This window comes from Hypanus sabinus, chromosome 7 (genome assembly GCF_030144855.1).
Source record: "Hypanus sabinus isolate sHypSab1 chromosome 7, sHypSab1.hap1, whole genome shotgun sequence".
In the NCBI taxonomy this organism is placed as follows: domain Eukaryota; kingdom Metazoa; phylum Chordata; class Chondrichthyes; order Myliobatiformes; family Dasyatidae; genus Hypanus; species Hypanus sabinus.
Window position 1 is genome coordinate 161,138,234 of NC_082712.1, and position 17,036 is coordinate 161,155,269.

Genomic DNA, 17,036 nt, shown 5'->3' on the forward strand with positions numbered 1-17,036 from the left:
TTCCGATTAACCTTTTTATAAATTGTAAGGTTGGCTTGGAGTTGGGTAGTGGGAGGATGAGGTGGTAACTAACTTTATACAATTCTACTATGGGTGCTTTTCTTAATTGTTATGAACTTACTTTTGATGTTTTGCACTGTATAAACCTCCTTTATTGTTTTTTTTTGTTTTGTCGCATTGTAGAAACTTATATTTAAAAAAAAGTAATTAAAAAAGCCTACTGCTATCTATTTGGAAAAAAAAAGGTAGGCACACAATCAGGAATGCAGGAATGCAGGAAATAAACATTTTGCAGCAGATGGGGTAAAAATTAAACAGGCTCTTTGCCCTAAATCATAACGTTTCATGACAGTTGTAGGTGTGTGTCAAATGGCTGTTGTGGTGCACCTAGTGTGGTAGTGCTTGTCATTCTCATTTTCAGCTTCTACCACTGGCTAGCAATTTCATAAAAAGGAGAAGTGAATGCATAGGACTCTCCGTTTCAGTACATAGCTTCAACAGCAAGTCTCATGAAGTGCCTTCCCACTGGTGACATATCGAAACTGAACTCCTTTTAGTCTCCGGCTGAACTACAGAGGACAGGGAGGAGGTCCGGCGCCTGCACACTTAACATGAAGGCCCACCAGCGCATGAACCAAATCCCCAGATATGGGTAAATAGCCCCACTGCCTTGTGGGTAGCCTAGGGAGAGATAAAAACTATGGGAGTAAATCCAGACAGAAAGTCCCAAGTGGAGCCCCTAAGGCAGCTGGATGTGACTGAACATCCTTCTGGCAGCTCCTGCAGCCAAGCTGATGATGCATGTATTGCTTCACTTTCCTTTGGACTACACCAGTGAGGCTTTTAATCATCTCCAAAATTAATTGTTCCACCATCAACATCTTCCAGGTCATTAAATTCTGGAATTCTACCACCCCATATCTATTTCCTGCATTATCTCTCTGTCTATCTTTCTTTCAAATAGACACTCTTTCCCCACCCCCACCCCAATCTCTTTAACCAAGTCTTTTGTTGCACATCCTAATATTTCTTTGTGGTTCATTTTAAAGTTGACTTGAATGCTCCAGGGAAAATAATAGGAGGGCCAGCTATGCGCCCAATGTTTCCTGCCCTTCAGAATCTTTTTATCAGATATCAATCAGCATTTGCAATAACTGGTATCTGAAATGGTCAGCATGGACAGGGTGGCTGAAGGGCCTGCTTCTGGGCTGTATGACTCAAAATGAACTGTTTGATGTAGGTTACAGCTTGACTAAAGCTGTAAGTTAAAATGTAGGCAACATGAACAAAATACTGGAGGAACTCAGCAGGCCAGGCTGCATCTATGGAAATGAGTACAGTTGATGTTTCAGGCCGAAACCGTTCAGCAGGACTGGAGGAAAAAAGCTGAGGAGACAGAGTTAAAGGTGGGGGGGGGGGGGGAGGGGAGGGAGAAACAGCAGGTGATAGGTGAAACCGTGAGTGGAAGGGGTGAAGTAAAGAGCTGGTTAATTGATAGGTGAAAGAGATACAGGGCTGGAGAAAGGGGGAGTCTGATAGGAGAGAACAGAAGACCATGGAACACCAAAGGGGGGCAATGGAGAAGCAAAGAGAGAGAGGTGAGAGAGGGAAAAGGGGTTGGGGAATGTTGAGAAGGGGGAGAATTACCATAAGTTCTAGAAATAGATGTACAGTGGCATGCAAAAGTCTGGGCACCCTGGTCAAAATTTCTGTTACTGTGAATAGCTAAGTGAGTAAAAGATGACCTGATTTCCAAAAGGCATAAAGTTAAGATGACACATTACTTTAATATTTTAAGCAAGACTACTTTATTTCCACCTTTTAGTTTCAAACTAACAAAAAAGGGAAAGGGCCTGAAGCAAAAGTTTGGGCACCCTGCATGGTCAATACTTAGTAACACCCCCTTTGGCAAGTATCACAGCTTGTAAACGCTTTCTATAGCCAGCTAAGTCTTTCAGTTATTGTTTGGGTTTTTTTGCCCATTCTTCCTTGCAAAAGGCTTCTAATTCTGAGATTCTTGGGCTGTCTTGCATGCACTGCTCTTTTGAGGTCTATCCACAGATTTTCGATTATGTTTAGGTCAGGTGACTGTGAGGGCCATGGCAAAACCTTCAGCTTGCACCTCTTGAGGTAGTCCATTGTGGATTTTGAGGTGTGTTTAGGATCATTATCCTGTTGTAGAAGCCATCTTCATTTCATCTTCAGCGTTTTTAGACGGTGTGATGTTTGCTTCCAGAATTTGCTGATACTTAATTGAATTCATTCTTCCCTCTACCAGTGAAACATTCCCTGTGCCACTGGCTGCAACACAAGCATAATCGATCCACCCCGTACTTAACAGTTGGAGAAGTGTTCTTTTCATGAAATTCTGCACCCTTTTTTCTCCAAACATACCTTTGCTCATTGCAGCCAATAAGTTCCCTTTTAACTTCATCAGTCCACAGAACTTGGTTCCAAAATGCATCAGGCTTGTTTAGATGTTCCTTTGCAAACTTCTGATACTGAGTTTTGTGGTGAGGATGTAGGAAAGTTTTTTTTTGGATGCCTCTTCCATGAAGGTCATATTTGTGCAGGTGTCGCTGCACAGTAGAACAGTACAACACCACTCCAGAGTCTGCTAAATCTTCCTGAAGGTCCTTTGCAATCAAATGGGGGTTTTGATTTGCCTTTCTAGCAATCCTACAAGCAGTTCTCTTGGTCTTCCAGACCTCAACTTGACCTCCACCATTCCTGTTAACTGCCATTTTTTAATTACATTACGAACTGAAGAAATGGCTACCTGAAAACGCTTTGCTATCTTATTATAGCCTTCTCCTGCGTTGCGGGCATCATTTATTTTAATTTTCAGAGTGCTCAGCAGCTGCTTACAGGAGCCCATGGCTGCTAATTGTTAGGACAAGGTTTGAGGAGTCAGGGTATTTATAAAGCTTTGAAATTTTCATCATCTGGCCTGGCCTAATGACAACTGTGAACAAGCCATAGCCCTAACAAGCTAATTAAGGTCTGAGACCCTGGTAAAAGTTATCTGAGAGCTCAAATCTCTTGGGTTTTCCAAACTTTTGCATGGTGCTTTCCTTTTTTTTTGCTCTAAAATTGCACAAAACAAAAATAATACACTAATCCTGCTTAAAATAAGGAAAATAATGTTTCACTTTAACTTTATGACTTGTGGAGATCAGTTCATCTTCTATTCACTTCACTATTCACAGTAACAGATATTTTGACCAGGGGTGCCCAAACTTTTGCATGCCATCAGGTTGGAGACTACCCAGACAGAATATAAGGTGTTGTTCCTCCAATCTGAGTGTGGCTGTATCACGTCAGTGGAGGAGACCATGGATACACTTATCGGAATGGCAATGGGAAGTGCAATTAAAATGGGTGGCCACTGGAAGATCCCACTTCTTCTGGCAGATGGGAGCATAGGTCGTCAGTGAAGCAGTCTCCCAACGTGCATCAGGTCTCACCAATATACAGGAGGCCTCACTGGGAGCACTGGACACAGTGTATATCCCTAGCAGCCTCACAGGTGAAGTGTTGCCTCAGTTGGAAGGACTGTTTGGGGCCCTGAATGGTGGTGAGGGAGGAGGTGTAGGGACAGGTGTGGCATCTCCTTTGCAGGAAGAAGTGCCAAGAAGGAGATCAGTGGGGAGGGATGAATGGACAAGGGAGTCGCTTAGGGAGCGATCCCTGTGGAAAGCAGGAAGTGGGAGGGGGAGGGAAAGATGTGGTGGTGGGATCCCATTGAAGATGGCCAGAAGTTACAGGGAGTTATGTGCTGGACATGGAGGCTGGTAGGGTGGTAGGTGAGGACAAGACGAACCCTATCCCTAGTAGGGTGGTGGGAGGATGGGATGAGGGCAGCACTGATGGTGGAGGAAATAAAGCCCCTTTCTTAGAAAAAGGACATCTCCATTCTGGAATGAAAAGCCTCATCTAAGTGGAGACGAAGGAATTGAGAGAAGGGGATGACGTTTTTACAAGTAACAGGGTGGGAAGAAGTATAGTCCAGGTAGATGCAAGAGTCTGTGGATGTATAATAGACATCAGTAGATAAGCTGTCTCCAGAAACACAGAGAAATCGAAAAAGGGGAAGGAGGTGTCAGAAATGGACCAGGTAAATTTGGGGGCAGGTTGGAAATTGGAGGCAAAGATGATGAAGTTGACAAATTCCGCAGGGCTGCAGGAAGCAGCAACAATGCAGTTATCGATATAGTGTAGGAAGAGTGGGGGACAGACACCAGTGCAGGCCTAGAACAAAGAATGCTCCATGTAGCCGACATAATGGCAGGCATAGCTGGGACCCAAGACTACACTTTTTGTTTGAAGGAAATAGGAGGGGCCAAAGGAGAAATTATTAAGAGTGAGGACGAGTTCTGCTATACGGAGGAGAAAGGTAGTGGAAGGAAACTAGTTGGGTCTGATGTCCAGAAAGAAATGGACAGTTTTGAGGACCTCTGGTGGGGAACGGAGGTTAGGGACGGGGCATCCATAATGAAAATAAGATGATGGGGGACAGAGAACTTGAAATCATTGAAAAGATCCAAACCATGTCAAGGCTATAGGTAGGAAGGGACAGAAATAAGGGGAATAAAATAGATTTGAGGTATGCAAATATGAGTTCAGTGGGGCAGGAACAAGCTGAGACAATGGGTCTACCTAGACAAGCATGATTGGGGATATCAGGTAGGAGGTAGAAACAGGAGGCACTGGGCACAGAGACCATGAGGTTGGTGGCAGTGGATGGGAGAACCCCAGAGTTAATAAGGTCAGTGATGGTGTTGGAGACAATGGTCTGGTGCTTCTTAGTGGGGTCCTGTTCAAGTGCTAAGTAAGAGTAAGTATCTGAGAGTTGTCACTGGGCCTCTGCAAGGCAGAGGTCAGTATGCCAGACTCCTACAGCACCCCCTTATCTGTGGGTTTGATGGTGAAGTTAGGGTTAGTTTGGAGGGAGTGTAGAGCAAAGCATTCAGAAGGAATGAGGTTGGATTTGGAGAGAGGAGTGGTGAAGTCGATATGGTTGATGTCCTGTCCAAAGATGGCAGTAAAAAGATGAGCAAGCAGAAAAACAGAGCAGGGTGTGCAGGAATAGGGGGAAGGATGAACATGGGAGCAGGGGTCAGTGGTGCAGGGTGGTGAGTCCTTGCCCAAGAAATAGGCTCGGAGGCAGAAGAAAATGTAGTTATATAATGAAGATGCAATTCACTGCAGTAAATCAGAGACTAGAATTCCAGAGTTTAAAGCCTAAGGCAATTAAGTTTAACTGCCAAAACAAAATGTAATTACAAGAATACAGAATGATGGAAGATTGCAGAGCTCTTAGAGGATGCTGCAAGGCCATAAATTAGAAAACAAGCAGTGAAAGATACTGTAACTCATGTTATTTTATTAAAGGTGCATATTTTCCAGAAAGTTCAATTGTTAACACAAAATTTTGATTTTACTTAAGTAAATACAGGAGTTCTACACTTTGAGAAATAATCTTATCAGTAATACCTGTTCTTTAAAGGACCCAGGGAAAAAAATGGTCGTAATTGTAATTGTGAACATTAAAAACCAGCTTTTGTGATATCATTCTGGAGGAACATTGTATCATTTTTTAACTGCATTGCATTTGTGGTTTCTAAATGACAATAATCTGAATCTGAATCTGAGATCACCCTTTATCATATTAAACAAAAATATAGCCCAGAATTCCTGCAGTGTTCACAATTCAGTGTAACTATCAGTGTTCTATATCATTATAAAGTTAAACTGTAGCAATTCCTGATACAAGGTTGAGTACCCCTAACCTGAAAATCTCCAAAGACATGATATCACTAATAGAAAATTCCACAAAGTGCTGGGAAGGTTCCCAGGCAAAGTGCAGGTCTTGTGCATTACAGGTATTTTTCAGAAGTGACCTCACATATGTATTGAACAGACGTTAATGAAAAATAGAAAAACACTACATAAAGCGAAAAATGAAGATCTTGATCGTGCATTGAAAGAGTGGATTCATTAACACCCGAGTGAACATATAGTACTTAACGGTTTGCAGACCATGAAACAAGCAAAGGCTTAAAACAAACTGGAAATTGAAGGTAATTCTATATATTCAAAAGGTTGCAGAAATTTAAGTCTTAAAGCAATAAAGATTTGTGGTGAAAAGAATGAATGTTGATTACAAAGCAATAGAAAATTTTATTGATGAGTTTCCCAAGATCGTTGCTGTTGAAAATCTAACACTCTAAACAGCTGCACCAGTACATATGTATGGTGAACAAGTGTAAAACAAAGACCACTTACTGGTTGCAGATAAATTGAGTCAGACATTATAGCAACTGCAAACTATCTTATTATATATTCCAAAATCCTGAAACTGAAACACTTCCAGCCTCAAGCATTTCAAATAAGGGGTACTCGACCTATATTTGAGAATACAGTGTTAAACACAGGCATTCAAAAACTGCTGCAACCTATAATGTGCAGGAGGAACATATCAGGCAGCATCTATGGAGGGAAATGGCCAATCGACATTTCAGTTCGGGACCCTTCAACGGGTCTAAAAGATGAAGGGAAGGAACAGAGCAAGAGCCAGCTAGTGACAGGTAGATCTACGTGAGGAGGAGTGAGAAGCAGATGGGAAATGGAAAGAGCGACTGGAGCTAGGTAGTCCCGATAGAGGTTATCGGTACGAAATGTCGACGATTGTCTTCCTCCCAGAGACGCTGGTCGACGGGCAGAGTTCCTCCGTTTGCAGGGAGTTGAATATACTTCTGTGAAAGGAAGATTATTGCCGTCCTCAAAAAAAAAGAATGTTTTTAACTTCCAAAACACTGAGTTACGTTACACAACCCTCCACACTCACTATTCAACACCACACTCCATACAACAGGGCTCAGCATCAGTTATCGAGAGCCCGTCCCACGGCGTTGGGGGGGGAACAAAAGTTGAAGGTCGCGACAGCCTTGGCGAGCATGCGCAGAGCATCAAGGAAGTGAAGCGGCGAGCAGCCAATGGGGTGGCAGCGCGCGCGCTTCGAAGGGAGCTGCGGGCCATGGAGTCGGTGCTGGAGAACCTGGAGCGGTTCGCTGAGGTGCTGGCGGTAGCGAGGAGCCCGTGGGCCAGCCACTGGGATGAGGCGGCGGTGACCCGAGCCTTCCAATGGGCCTGCTATTTCCAGCAGCTGGACTTGCGGCTGGAGGGGAACACGAGCGCGCAAGCGGCCTTGCGCCGGCAGCTGAACCTCCCGGGTCGCTGTACCGACCACCCGCTGCCGTGGTACCGCGGCTTGCGGTTCGAGGAACTTAGCCGGGGCCAGGAGATGCTCAGTCAGGCGTTACTGTGCAACCCGGCGGCCTCGGCCGCCGCCTTCCACCGAGCCGCCTCTTGGTACCGAAGTGCGAGCAGCAGTCGGGCGGCCGTGACGACGTCGCTGAGACGCGCGGCCCGGCTGACGGCGGCGGCGCGGGTTCTTCAGGCGTGCAGGCGGAGCGCCGCAGGCCCCGGCGAGGGTTCGACGGAACGCCAGCCCGTGGCCGAAACGCAAGCGGAGATACTGCGCCAGCGCTTGGGGGAACAGAGGCGGGAATTACCGGAGCAGGAGGTTTTGCGGCGGACGGTGTCTGGTGGCGGCGGAGACGGCGCCGACTCCTGGCGGCCACTCGCCGCGCTGTTATCGGCTGCGGGCGCCGAGGAGGCGCCCCCGCGAACCTGGCGGTGGTTGCTAGGTAACAGGGACGCGCTGAGCGCCGCCTGTCGCGCGCTGCCCTGCTCGGTGCTGGCGCGGCTCGCGGCGCGAGAGCCGGCCTTCTCGCGAGAGTACCTGGATTTCCTGCGGCAGTGGGCCAGGCGTATGCGGTACGACGCGAGCAGCGGCCGCTGGACGCACGAAGAGTCGCCCGAGCTAGACTGGGAGAGATTGTTGCAGCACTTCTCCAGTCTCTTGCAGGGGCCGCCACAAACGAAAGAGTGGACGCGAGAGACGTTAAACTCTTTAAAAACTAAGGATGGAGATTTTGAAGTGTGGGGGATCAGCATATGGACAGACCTGTTGCTTGCATTAAGACAACAGAAAATTGCTTGAGATTGTAATTTGCTCTTTTAAAATGTATTTCTTCTATTAGATGTTGAAGCCTAGTAATATATTTGGACAACTGAAATTATTTTCTGCTAGTTAAGTTATTTAATGCATTGGGATGAAACTGAAAATGCTGGGAAAAGATATATCGGGCAGCATCTGTGGAGGTAAACAATTAAGGTTTCAAGTCAATGATATTTCACAATTGGAAAAAGATCTAGTTAAATTAAAAATTGGCATTTTGTTCCGTTTGTGTCGTTTGGCATGCTGAGCAAGCCCAACAGCAACACACTACAAGTTTCAGTGTAGTCTTTGATTAGGTGGAAAGCAGTAGGTTGAATAATAGGAGAGGTAAAAGCAGATAAAACCTAGACCCCTACTAAGTGTTTCCAGTACTTTAATTTTCAGATTTCTACCCTTATTATGCTTTAAGCATTTGAAATGTTTTCATCACGTTAAATGACTATATAGGTATGTTCAGGGAAACTGACACATTAGAATTTTTATTTTAAAGTAAAACTGGTTATCTGTGCCTGACTAATCTCTTTGTATAATTAGTCTTTGATTCCAGGTAACATCTTGGTGAATCTGCTCTCTGTTGCTCCCATATTTATCCTGCAATGTGACCACCAGAACTGTCCACAGTACCCTAGATGTAGCCTGACCAAAGTTTTGTAATGCACTTCCACTGTTTGTTTCTTCCATATAGGATTTGAAATGAGCAGATAAACCATAGTGTTTTTGCCTTGCATCAATGTGCAACATCTACCCTCTATTTGTTGACCTTTGAGCTACTGGAAAGTTTCACTTTTTTATATAACCTGTAATTTTAAACTGTATCAAATCCCTTGGCTATCATTGTTCAAATAAATTTATCCATGTTAAGTCTTTTTGTTGGATTCATTTCTTTCACACCTCCAAAGCTTTTGTCTTTTACAAAAATATACTATCTGGAGGAGAAGCAATACTCTGCTAAATACCAATTGGGGTTATAATGGTGTATCATAGAAGAAGTACTCTGCAGGATTTTTTCAACCTTATTTTGGTTGACCTACTTGCAGGAATTTGGGTATGAGCAACTTGTCCCTCTTGCTACCTGCACCTCTTTCCAAAATTATGCTATATAGTTCTTAGCAAGCTCTACTGTGCTTAATTTTTCAAATGCCTCCCATAAACCAATGTAGCCTGTCTTTAATTTTAGATTATCATTTTTTTTACATTTTGTGTGATAAGCAAACTTAGTGATTATTTTGTGATGATTCTCTCAAAAAAGACAATACTTGTGTTGCAACATGCAGTCAACAATCCTTAAACGTATTTGCTCATTGTGTCTGTTTTCTGTATATTTAGCTTTTGTGTTGGATCCTTTTAAAAATCAGAACTTAAGTTTCCAAATATTGCCATGACATTTTTAATGAATGCAGGTATGTTGAATTTAAATTGTCACTGTTCAAACTGGTTTATGAATCTTGTAAAGCTACATAAGATTACTTATTTAATTTGCAACTAAGAGCATAAGAAATACATAAATCTATTTAGCCAGTTCTGTTATTCAAGAATATCTCGATTTGTACTTGGTCTTTCTTGTTTTCTGTCATAGTACTTGACTCTTGCAGACCAAAACTATAACAGCCTTAAATATATTGGAGGGTAATTCAATTGCCATGCACAAATTAAACATGTTTTTCACTTCCATTAGTTATAGAAGAGGTGGGCTTGCAGTTAGAAGTTTTTGGTCAACCATTATTTAATATCTTAATGTGCCGAGATAAAGGCAGTATGTTTTTAATCATTTTGTGAAACTACCTTCAATACTGCAGCTTCCTGCATTCAACAAGCAAGGATGTCACTCAAATCTAATAAGCAATGTACTTTTAAATGAATGCAAACTGATTGAAGATTGCTGCAACTTGTTTTGATTTCTGTGGCCCAGTTCCTTTTTAGGAGCTACTAGTCAGTACATCAAGAAGCAACCTTTAAAATGATAGAAAATGCTTTTTTTGTTGTAATGAATTGCACAATTTGAATGTGATCCACACAACTTCCATTCTATATTTAATCTTATCAGGCTCACATTCTATGTGTTTTAATTTGCAGTTCTCTAGCTTCTTGCTAGATTGTTTTTTCCTCCTATCAATCTCATGGTAAGAATTTTATTTTAAGTTCCTTGTTAGAAACTAGTTAGTTAAGGCTCCTTGCTGTGCATTCATAAACACTTTTTTCTTTCACACTTCATAATTTCAAAGGCATGTCTTATTCATTTTTTTTCTCATGAAAAGATCCTTAGCCTGTTCTTTCTAGATCAGGAGTTCCCAACCTTTTTATGCTATGGACCCTACCATTAATAGAGGGGATCCCAACCTGGGGCATATGGACGCATGTTAATAATTCTCAGTTCTCGTATTGTCCTAATCATTTGTCACCACCAGTAAATTGATTTTTCTTTTGATTAAATTGTTCCAATTTATAAGTCTTGGCAGCAGTGTTTTTCGGCAGTAATGTTTTCACTTTGCAGATGCTTTTTAAATTCAAGTTGTGATTTCTAGTTTTAGATTAGGTGTGAACTTTGGCAATTTTAGCTCTGAATCAGAAGTAAGAGCATTTAATTTCCACTCCAGAAATTTGAGCGTCTAATCTAAGTTGACACCATATGTACTACAAAGAAAGTGTGGCGCCACTGAACTGAGGCCCAGTTTCCTTTTGGAAAGACATGAAAGAATTCATATCTTTATCCATGGCTTTATTCAAAGAGCAGATAGTCTCCTTGACTCCTGTGAATATATATAAATACCTGAAATAGCACAACTAAAATTGAATTAGTTGTTAAATCATTATTTGAGGATCTTGATGTAGATGCATTCTGTTTTGTTTGTAAACTTTACCATGTCTGCAATTTAAAAGCACTTGGTTGTTAAGCCATTTGGCATCTTGAGGTTGAAAAGGTTTCAGTGTAAATGGCTCTTTTAATCTCTAGTCTATCCAATAGATTATTCCTCAATGTTATGAAGTGGATTTGCTGCAAGAAAATAAATGACATTATCATTGCATATCTGTATCATTGATTTGTTTTCCCTAACAAAAAATTACATGTTGCACATCTGGTTTAAAGAGTATTGGCACCTCCACCCCCAAACATCAATCTGGATTTTTTTTTCTGTTGAAAATCTGAGTGAGGAATAGGTATAAATTAGTCCTTGCATTTTAATTTTGTCTTTTTAGGGAATGCACATATGGTTCTCGCAATTTTCTTGTAGGTTACTGACCAATTCTGATTGTGGGCAGGGGTGGAAAAGACCAGAAAAATAAAGCTTGAGTGGAAATGATGTGAAAAACAGTGTTCCTAATTACAAAAAGATGTGAAAATGTCAAGCAAGCCCAGTTGTAGCCGTACCTTATGTAGGTTCATCAAGACTGACTTACACTTGTAATCTATGCAACTATTCTTAAAACCCAAGATCTGATTTATGACATGATAAAACACAGATACGACATGGAAGCAGGGCTGCCATCACAGAGCTATGAAAAAACCTATGTAATCACAGGGAGTATGTATAAACTATACAGAAGTCGGGGTTAAATCTGGATCTCTGGTGTGAGGCAGTGACTTTACTAGCTGTGCAGCCTCAACTTTTGAGTCTTCAATCTGGATTTAACAATTACTACATCTATTTCCCCCACCTTCCACCCTGACCCCTTGCAGTAAGTATATTTTCCTTGCAATTTTCGCAAACTTGCAGTTTACAATATTTGATTATGTGAAATTCAAAATCTTAATATGAAGGAACACAAATTTTGAAATGGGATCCTAGTGTGGACCTTGTGACTTGCCTGCCCTCTCACAGTATGATAGGAAACAGCTGTAATGATTCTCAATTTTCTTTCCATATCTGTTACAACCTCATTCAATGACCTTTGATTTGATTAGACCCCTATTGTATGACACATTAGTCATCTTAAGCTTTAAGGAGTGTACCCCCTTAACCTTCGGTTTTATTTAATCAAGAACAACTTTAAAAGTTGCATGCTGTTTAATCAATTCACATTTGTCCAATTGACTACTAAATCTATCCTGATCGTTAGTAATAATGTTAAATCCAGAAACAGTGCTAAACTGTTTGGTTGGCAGTTGCAGGGTTTATCTGTGTACAGTATTTGACAAGTGCAACATTTGCTGTTTTCCAGTCCAGGCATTAGTAGTGAATAGATACTGTATTTGGTAGATGTGGCAAATGCCTCTGCCAGCTGCATTCTGGAATTTTTGATATCATTCTAAGCTATTGGTTAAGAAATACCAGGATTTAGACCCAGCAACAGTGGAAAAACAAGCACTAAATTTTCCAAAACTGGAAAATGGAAGAGAGCCTTTAAGTATTTGTGTATTATTAGAACTACTCCTTTTGGACTTAGACTTGGGTGATGCTTTTGGTGTGGTCTGGGCAATCAATTGCCAGACATTTTGCAGTCACTGCAGTGATGAGGGAGGAGCAGGTGTTTTAGGTGGCAATCAAGCATACTGCTTTGTTCTGCAGAGTATTGAGCATCTTGAGAGTTATTGGAGCTGCATCATTCAGACAAATGGAGACATATTCCAATAGTCTTGATTTAAGGTTGGTGATGATTTGTCAACAGCAGAGTCTTAACAATTCCCTATCTTCATACATGCTCGGGCAGTCAACTGTATCTGATGGTCTAGTTTGTGTTCCAGGTCAATTGATGGCAGGGAAAGCAACTCTTATAGTTTCATTAAATATCAGAGATAGATATTTGCCCAGCAATTCTGTGGCAGAGGGTTTTTTCCCCATTTATTAGACATTAATTTCAAAAATGATCCACTTTAGCTGCCACTACCTTTTCTTATAATTTCCCTTTATTTTCAACCATACAGAATCTCAATATCTTGCCTAGGCTCCAGTAGTAGAATCTTCTCTGATGATATGTGCTTACATGTATACATTTGAGTAACACAGCTAAATACAAACCCCGTTTCCAGAAAAGTTGGGATATTTTCCAAAATGCAATAAAAACAAAAATCTGTGATATGTTAATTCACGTGAACCTTTATTTAACTGACAAAAGTACAAAGAAAAGATTTTCAATAGTTTTACTGAACAGCTTAATTGTAGTTTTACAAAAATTTAGAATTTGATGGCTGCAACACACTCAACAAAAGTTGGGACAGAGGCATGTTTACCATTGTGTTACATCACCTTTTAATAACACTTTTTAATTGTTTTGGAACTGAGGATACTAATTGTAGTAGATTTGCAATTGGAAATTTTGTCCATTCTTGCTTGATATAAGACTTCAGCTGCTCAACAGTCTGTGGTCTCTGTTGTCTGATTCTCCTCTTCATGATGCACCATACATTTTCAATAGGAGATAGATCTGGGCTGGCAGCAGGCCAGTCAAGCACACACACTCCGTGTTTACAAAGCCATGCTGTTGTAGCCTGTGCAGAATGTGGTCTGGCATTGTCCTGCTGAAATAAGCATGGACGTCCTGGGAAGAGACGTTGCCTTGATAGCAACATGTCTCTCTAAAATCCTAATATACGCCTCAGAGTCAATGGTACCTTCACATACATGCAACTCACCCATGCCGTGGGCCCTGATGCACCCCCATACCATCACAGATGCTGGCTTTTGCACCTTTCGCTGATAAACAATCAGGATGGTCGTTTTCATCTTTGGCACGGAGAACTCGACGCCCATTTTTTTCGAAAACTAACAAATGTGGACTCTATCTGACCACAGCACACAGTTCCGCTGTCTTTCTGTCCATCTGAGATGAACTCGGGCCCAGAGAACTTGCCGGCATTTCTGCATAGAGTTGATGTATGGCTTCCTCCTTGCGTAATACAGTTTCAAGTTTCATTTCTGGATGCAGCAACGGACTGTGTTAAGTGACAATGGTTTTCTGAAGTACTCCCGAGCCCAGGTGGCTATAATTGTCACAGTAGCATGATGGTTTCTTAAGCAGTGCCACCTGAGGGCTCAAAGATCACACGCATTCAACAGTGGTTTCTGACCTCGCCCTTTACGCACTGAGATGTCTCTGAATTCTCTGAATCTTTTCACAATATTATGTACTGTAGATGTTGAAAGACCTAAATTCTCTGCAATCTTGCGTTGGAAAATGTTCCTTTTGAACTGACTAACAATTCTCTCACGAATTTTGGCACAAACTGGTGAGCCATGACCCATCCTTGCTTGCAAAGACTGCGCCTTTGATGGATGCTACTTTTATACCCAGTCATGATACCTCACCTGCTACCAATTATGCTGCCTAATGTGGAGTCTTCCAAACTGGTTTTACTTGAATATTCTGTGCACTTTTCAATCTTATTTTAACTCTGTCTCAACTTTTGTTGAGTGTGTTGCAGCCATCAAATTCTAAATTTTTGTATATTTACAAACTACAATTAAGCTGTTCAGTAAAACTATTGAAAATCTTTTCTTTGTACTTTTGTCAGTTAAATAAAGGTTCACATGAATTAACATATCACAGATTTTTGTTTTTATTGCATTTTGGAAAATATCCCAACTTTTCTGGAAATGGGGTTTGTAGAACTATGGGGTTCACATGTTTTTCCTGTCAAACACTGCTCCCTCTGGCTACCATTCTCTCCAGTGTCCTGAAGATATTGGACAGTACAGTGGCATGCAAAAGTTTGGGCACCCCGGACAAAATTTCTGTTACTCTGAATAGTTAAGTGAGTAGAAGATGAACTGATCTTCAAAAGTCATAGAGTTGAAGATGAAACATTCTTTTCAATATTTTAAGCAAGATTAATGTATTATTTTTGTTTTGTACAATTTTAGAGTTGGGGGGGGGGAGGAAAGGAGCACCATGCAAAAGTTTGGGCACCTCAAGAGATTTGAGCTCTCAGATAACCTTTACCAAGGTCTGACCTTCATTAGCTTGTTAGGGCTATGGCTTGTTTACAGTCATAGGCCAGGTGATGCAAATTTCAAAGCTTTATAAATACCCTGACTCCTCAAACCTTGTCCCATCAATTAGCAGCCATGGGCTCCTGAGTGCAGCTGCCTACACTCTGAAAATTAAAATAAATGATGCCCACAAAGCAGGGATTTGCTCGTAGGATTACTAGAAAGGCAAATCAAAACCCCCTACTGCAAAAGACCTTCAGGAAGATTTAGCAGACTCTGGAGTGGTGGTGCACTTTACTACTGTGCAGCGACTCCTGCACAAATATGACCTTCATGGAAGAGTCATCAGAAGAAAACCTTTCCTAGATCCTCACCACAAAACTCAGCATCACAAGTTTGCAAAGGAACATCTAAACAAGCCTGATGCATTTTTGAAACAAGTTCTGTGGACTGATGTATTTAAAATGGAACTTTTTGGCTGCAATGAGCAAAGGTATGTTTGGAGAAAAAAGGGTGCAGAATTTCATGGAAAGAACACCTCTCCAACTGTTAAGTACGTGGGTGGATCGATCATGCTTTGGGTTTGTGTTGCAGCCAGTGGCACAGGGAATGTTTCGCTGGTAGAGGAAAGAATAAATTCAATTAAATACCAGCAAATTCTGGAAGCAAACATCACACCATCTGTAAAAAAAAAGCAAACTGAAGATGAAAAGGGGATGGCTTCTACAACAGGATAATGATCCTAAACACACCTCAAAATCCACAATGGACTACCTCAAGAGGCGCAAGTTGAAGGTTTTGCCATGGGCCTCACAGTCCCACAACCTAAACAGCATCGAAAATCTGTGGATAGACCTCAAAAGAGCAGTGCATGCAAGACGGCCCAAGAATCTCACAGAACTGGAAGCCTTTTGCAAGGAAGAATGGGCAAAAATCCCCCAAACAAGAATTGAAAGACTCTTGGCTGGCTACAGAAAGTGTTTACAAGCTGTGATGCTTGCCAAAGGGGGTGTTACTAATAATAGAAATTTTGACCAGGGTTGCCCAAACTTTTGCATGCCAGTGTAGGTTAATTGGCAGCTTTTAAGTTTCTGCTAGCGTGTGAGTGAGTGATAGAATTTGGGGACAGTGAATATGAATGTGGAGAAAATAGGTTACAAGTCAAATTTGGTGGAGAAATGGATTGCTGTGTAAACCAACATGGATTCATTAGAACAAAATGGTCCCCTATGATGTAAGGAAACATATGAAATTTATATTTAGTTTTAGCCTTGCGTCTCCCCTAACAATCTTTTCCTTTGTTTGTGTGCCTACAGAACACACTTGGATTCCCTCTTGCATTTATTGCTAGACTTTTTCATGCTCTCTCTTTTGCTTCTCATTTTTTTTGTGTCCTCTGAACTTGTCTTTCTGGTGATCCACAGAATGCTGGCTTTAATTTCTCTACCTTTGTCCCTCAGGAATGTATCTGAATACTAGCTGAAATATCTCTACTTTTAAAGGCCTTGAATTGACAAGTTATAGTTTTACCTTCCAAATTTGAATTCCAATTGTTTTTTTTCTGAGCAAGGTTTGTTCCTAACCCTTTGAAAGTAGCCTTCCTCCAATTGCCTACTTAAACACAATGATCTTTTTACTTTTCCACAAAAATGCTAAGCCTTATTGCTTTGCTTGAATTTTCTAACAACTCAAACGACCAATTTTTTTCCATACCTTCATAAAATCTAAAGCCTTTGAATTGGTAATTTATTAGCCTCTCTGCTGATTTTGATTAGTTAATTAATATGGGTTTGCGCACGCAAAGTTAAATTTTAAATTACATGAAACAACCTACAGATTCCATACTGGTGAAATGGACAGTTACATGGCAGATTACAGTTAATGCAGAGAAGTTTGAAGTAAAGCATTTTAGTTTTTTTTAAAAAAAAAGTATGGGGTGAACTAATATAAACATTATTTTACTTAGCAATATAGCACAGAGTAAGCCCTTTGAGCCATCTCAGCAACCCTTGACAACCCCGATTTCACCCTAGCCTAATTGTGGGACAATTTGCATTGACCAATTAACCTACCCAGTATGTCTT

At 41.3% G+C, this 17,036-nt stretch overlaps 2 protein-coding genes across 7 annotated transcripts in view; one reads left to right on the forward strand and one right to left on the reverse strand.

Annotated features, from left to right (window-relative positions):
• The window catches only part of LOC132397356 (growth arrest-specific protein 2), a 167,963-nt gene extending 160,259 nt beyond the window's left edge, over window positions 1-7,704 (reverse strand). For all 6 annotated transcript variants that reach the window (XM_059976024.1, XM_059976020.1, XM_059976022.1 and 3 more), the window contains exon 1: window positions 7,578-7,704. The gene's annotated coding sequence lies outside the window, so the exon portion shown is untranslated. The remainder of the gene's footprint in view (window positions 1-7,577) is intronic.
• On the forward strand, window positions 5,464-11,060 carry fancf (FA complementation group F). Its single transcript, XM_059976018.1, has one exon. The coding sequence runs from the start codon at window positions 7,040-7,042 to the stop codon at window positions 8,066-8,068; it is 1,029 nt and encodes a 342-aa protein (XP_059832001.1). The 5' UTR covers window positions 5,464-7,039; the 3' UTR covers window positions 8,069-11,060.
• The last annotated feature ends 5,976 nt before the right edge of the window (window positions 11,061-17,036 follow it).

Bases quoted from the DNA above. Each gene is read 5' to 3' on its own strand.
- fancf (XM_059976018.1), top strand. From the start codon at position 7,040: ATGGAGTCGGTGCTGGAGAACCTGGAGCGGTTCGCTGAGGTGCTGGCG.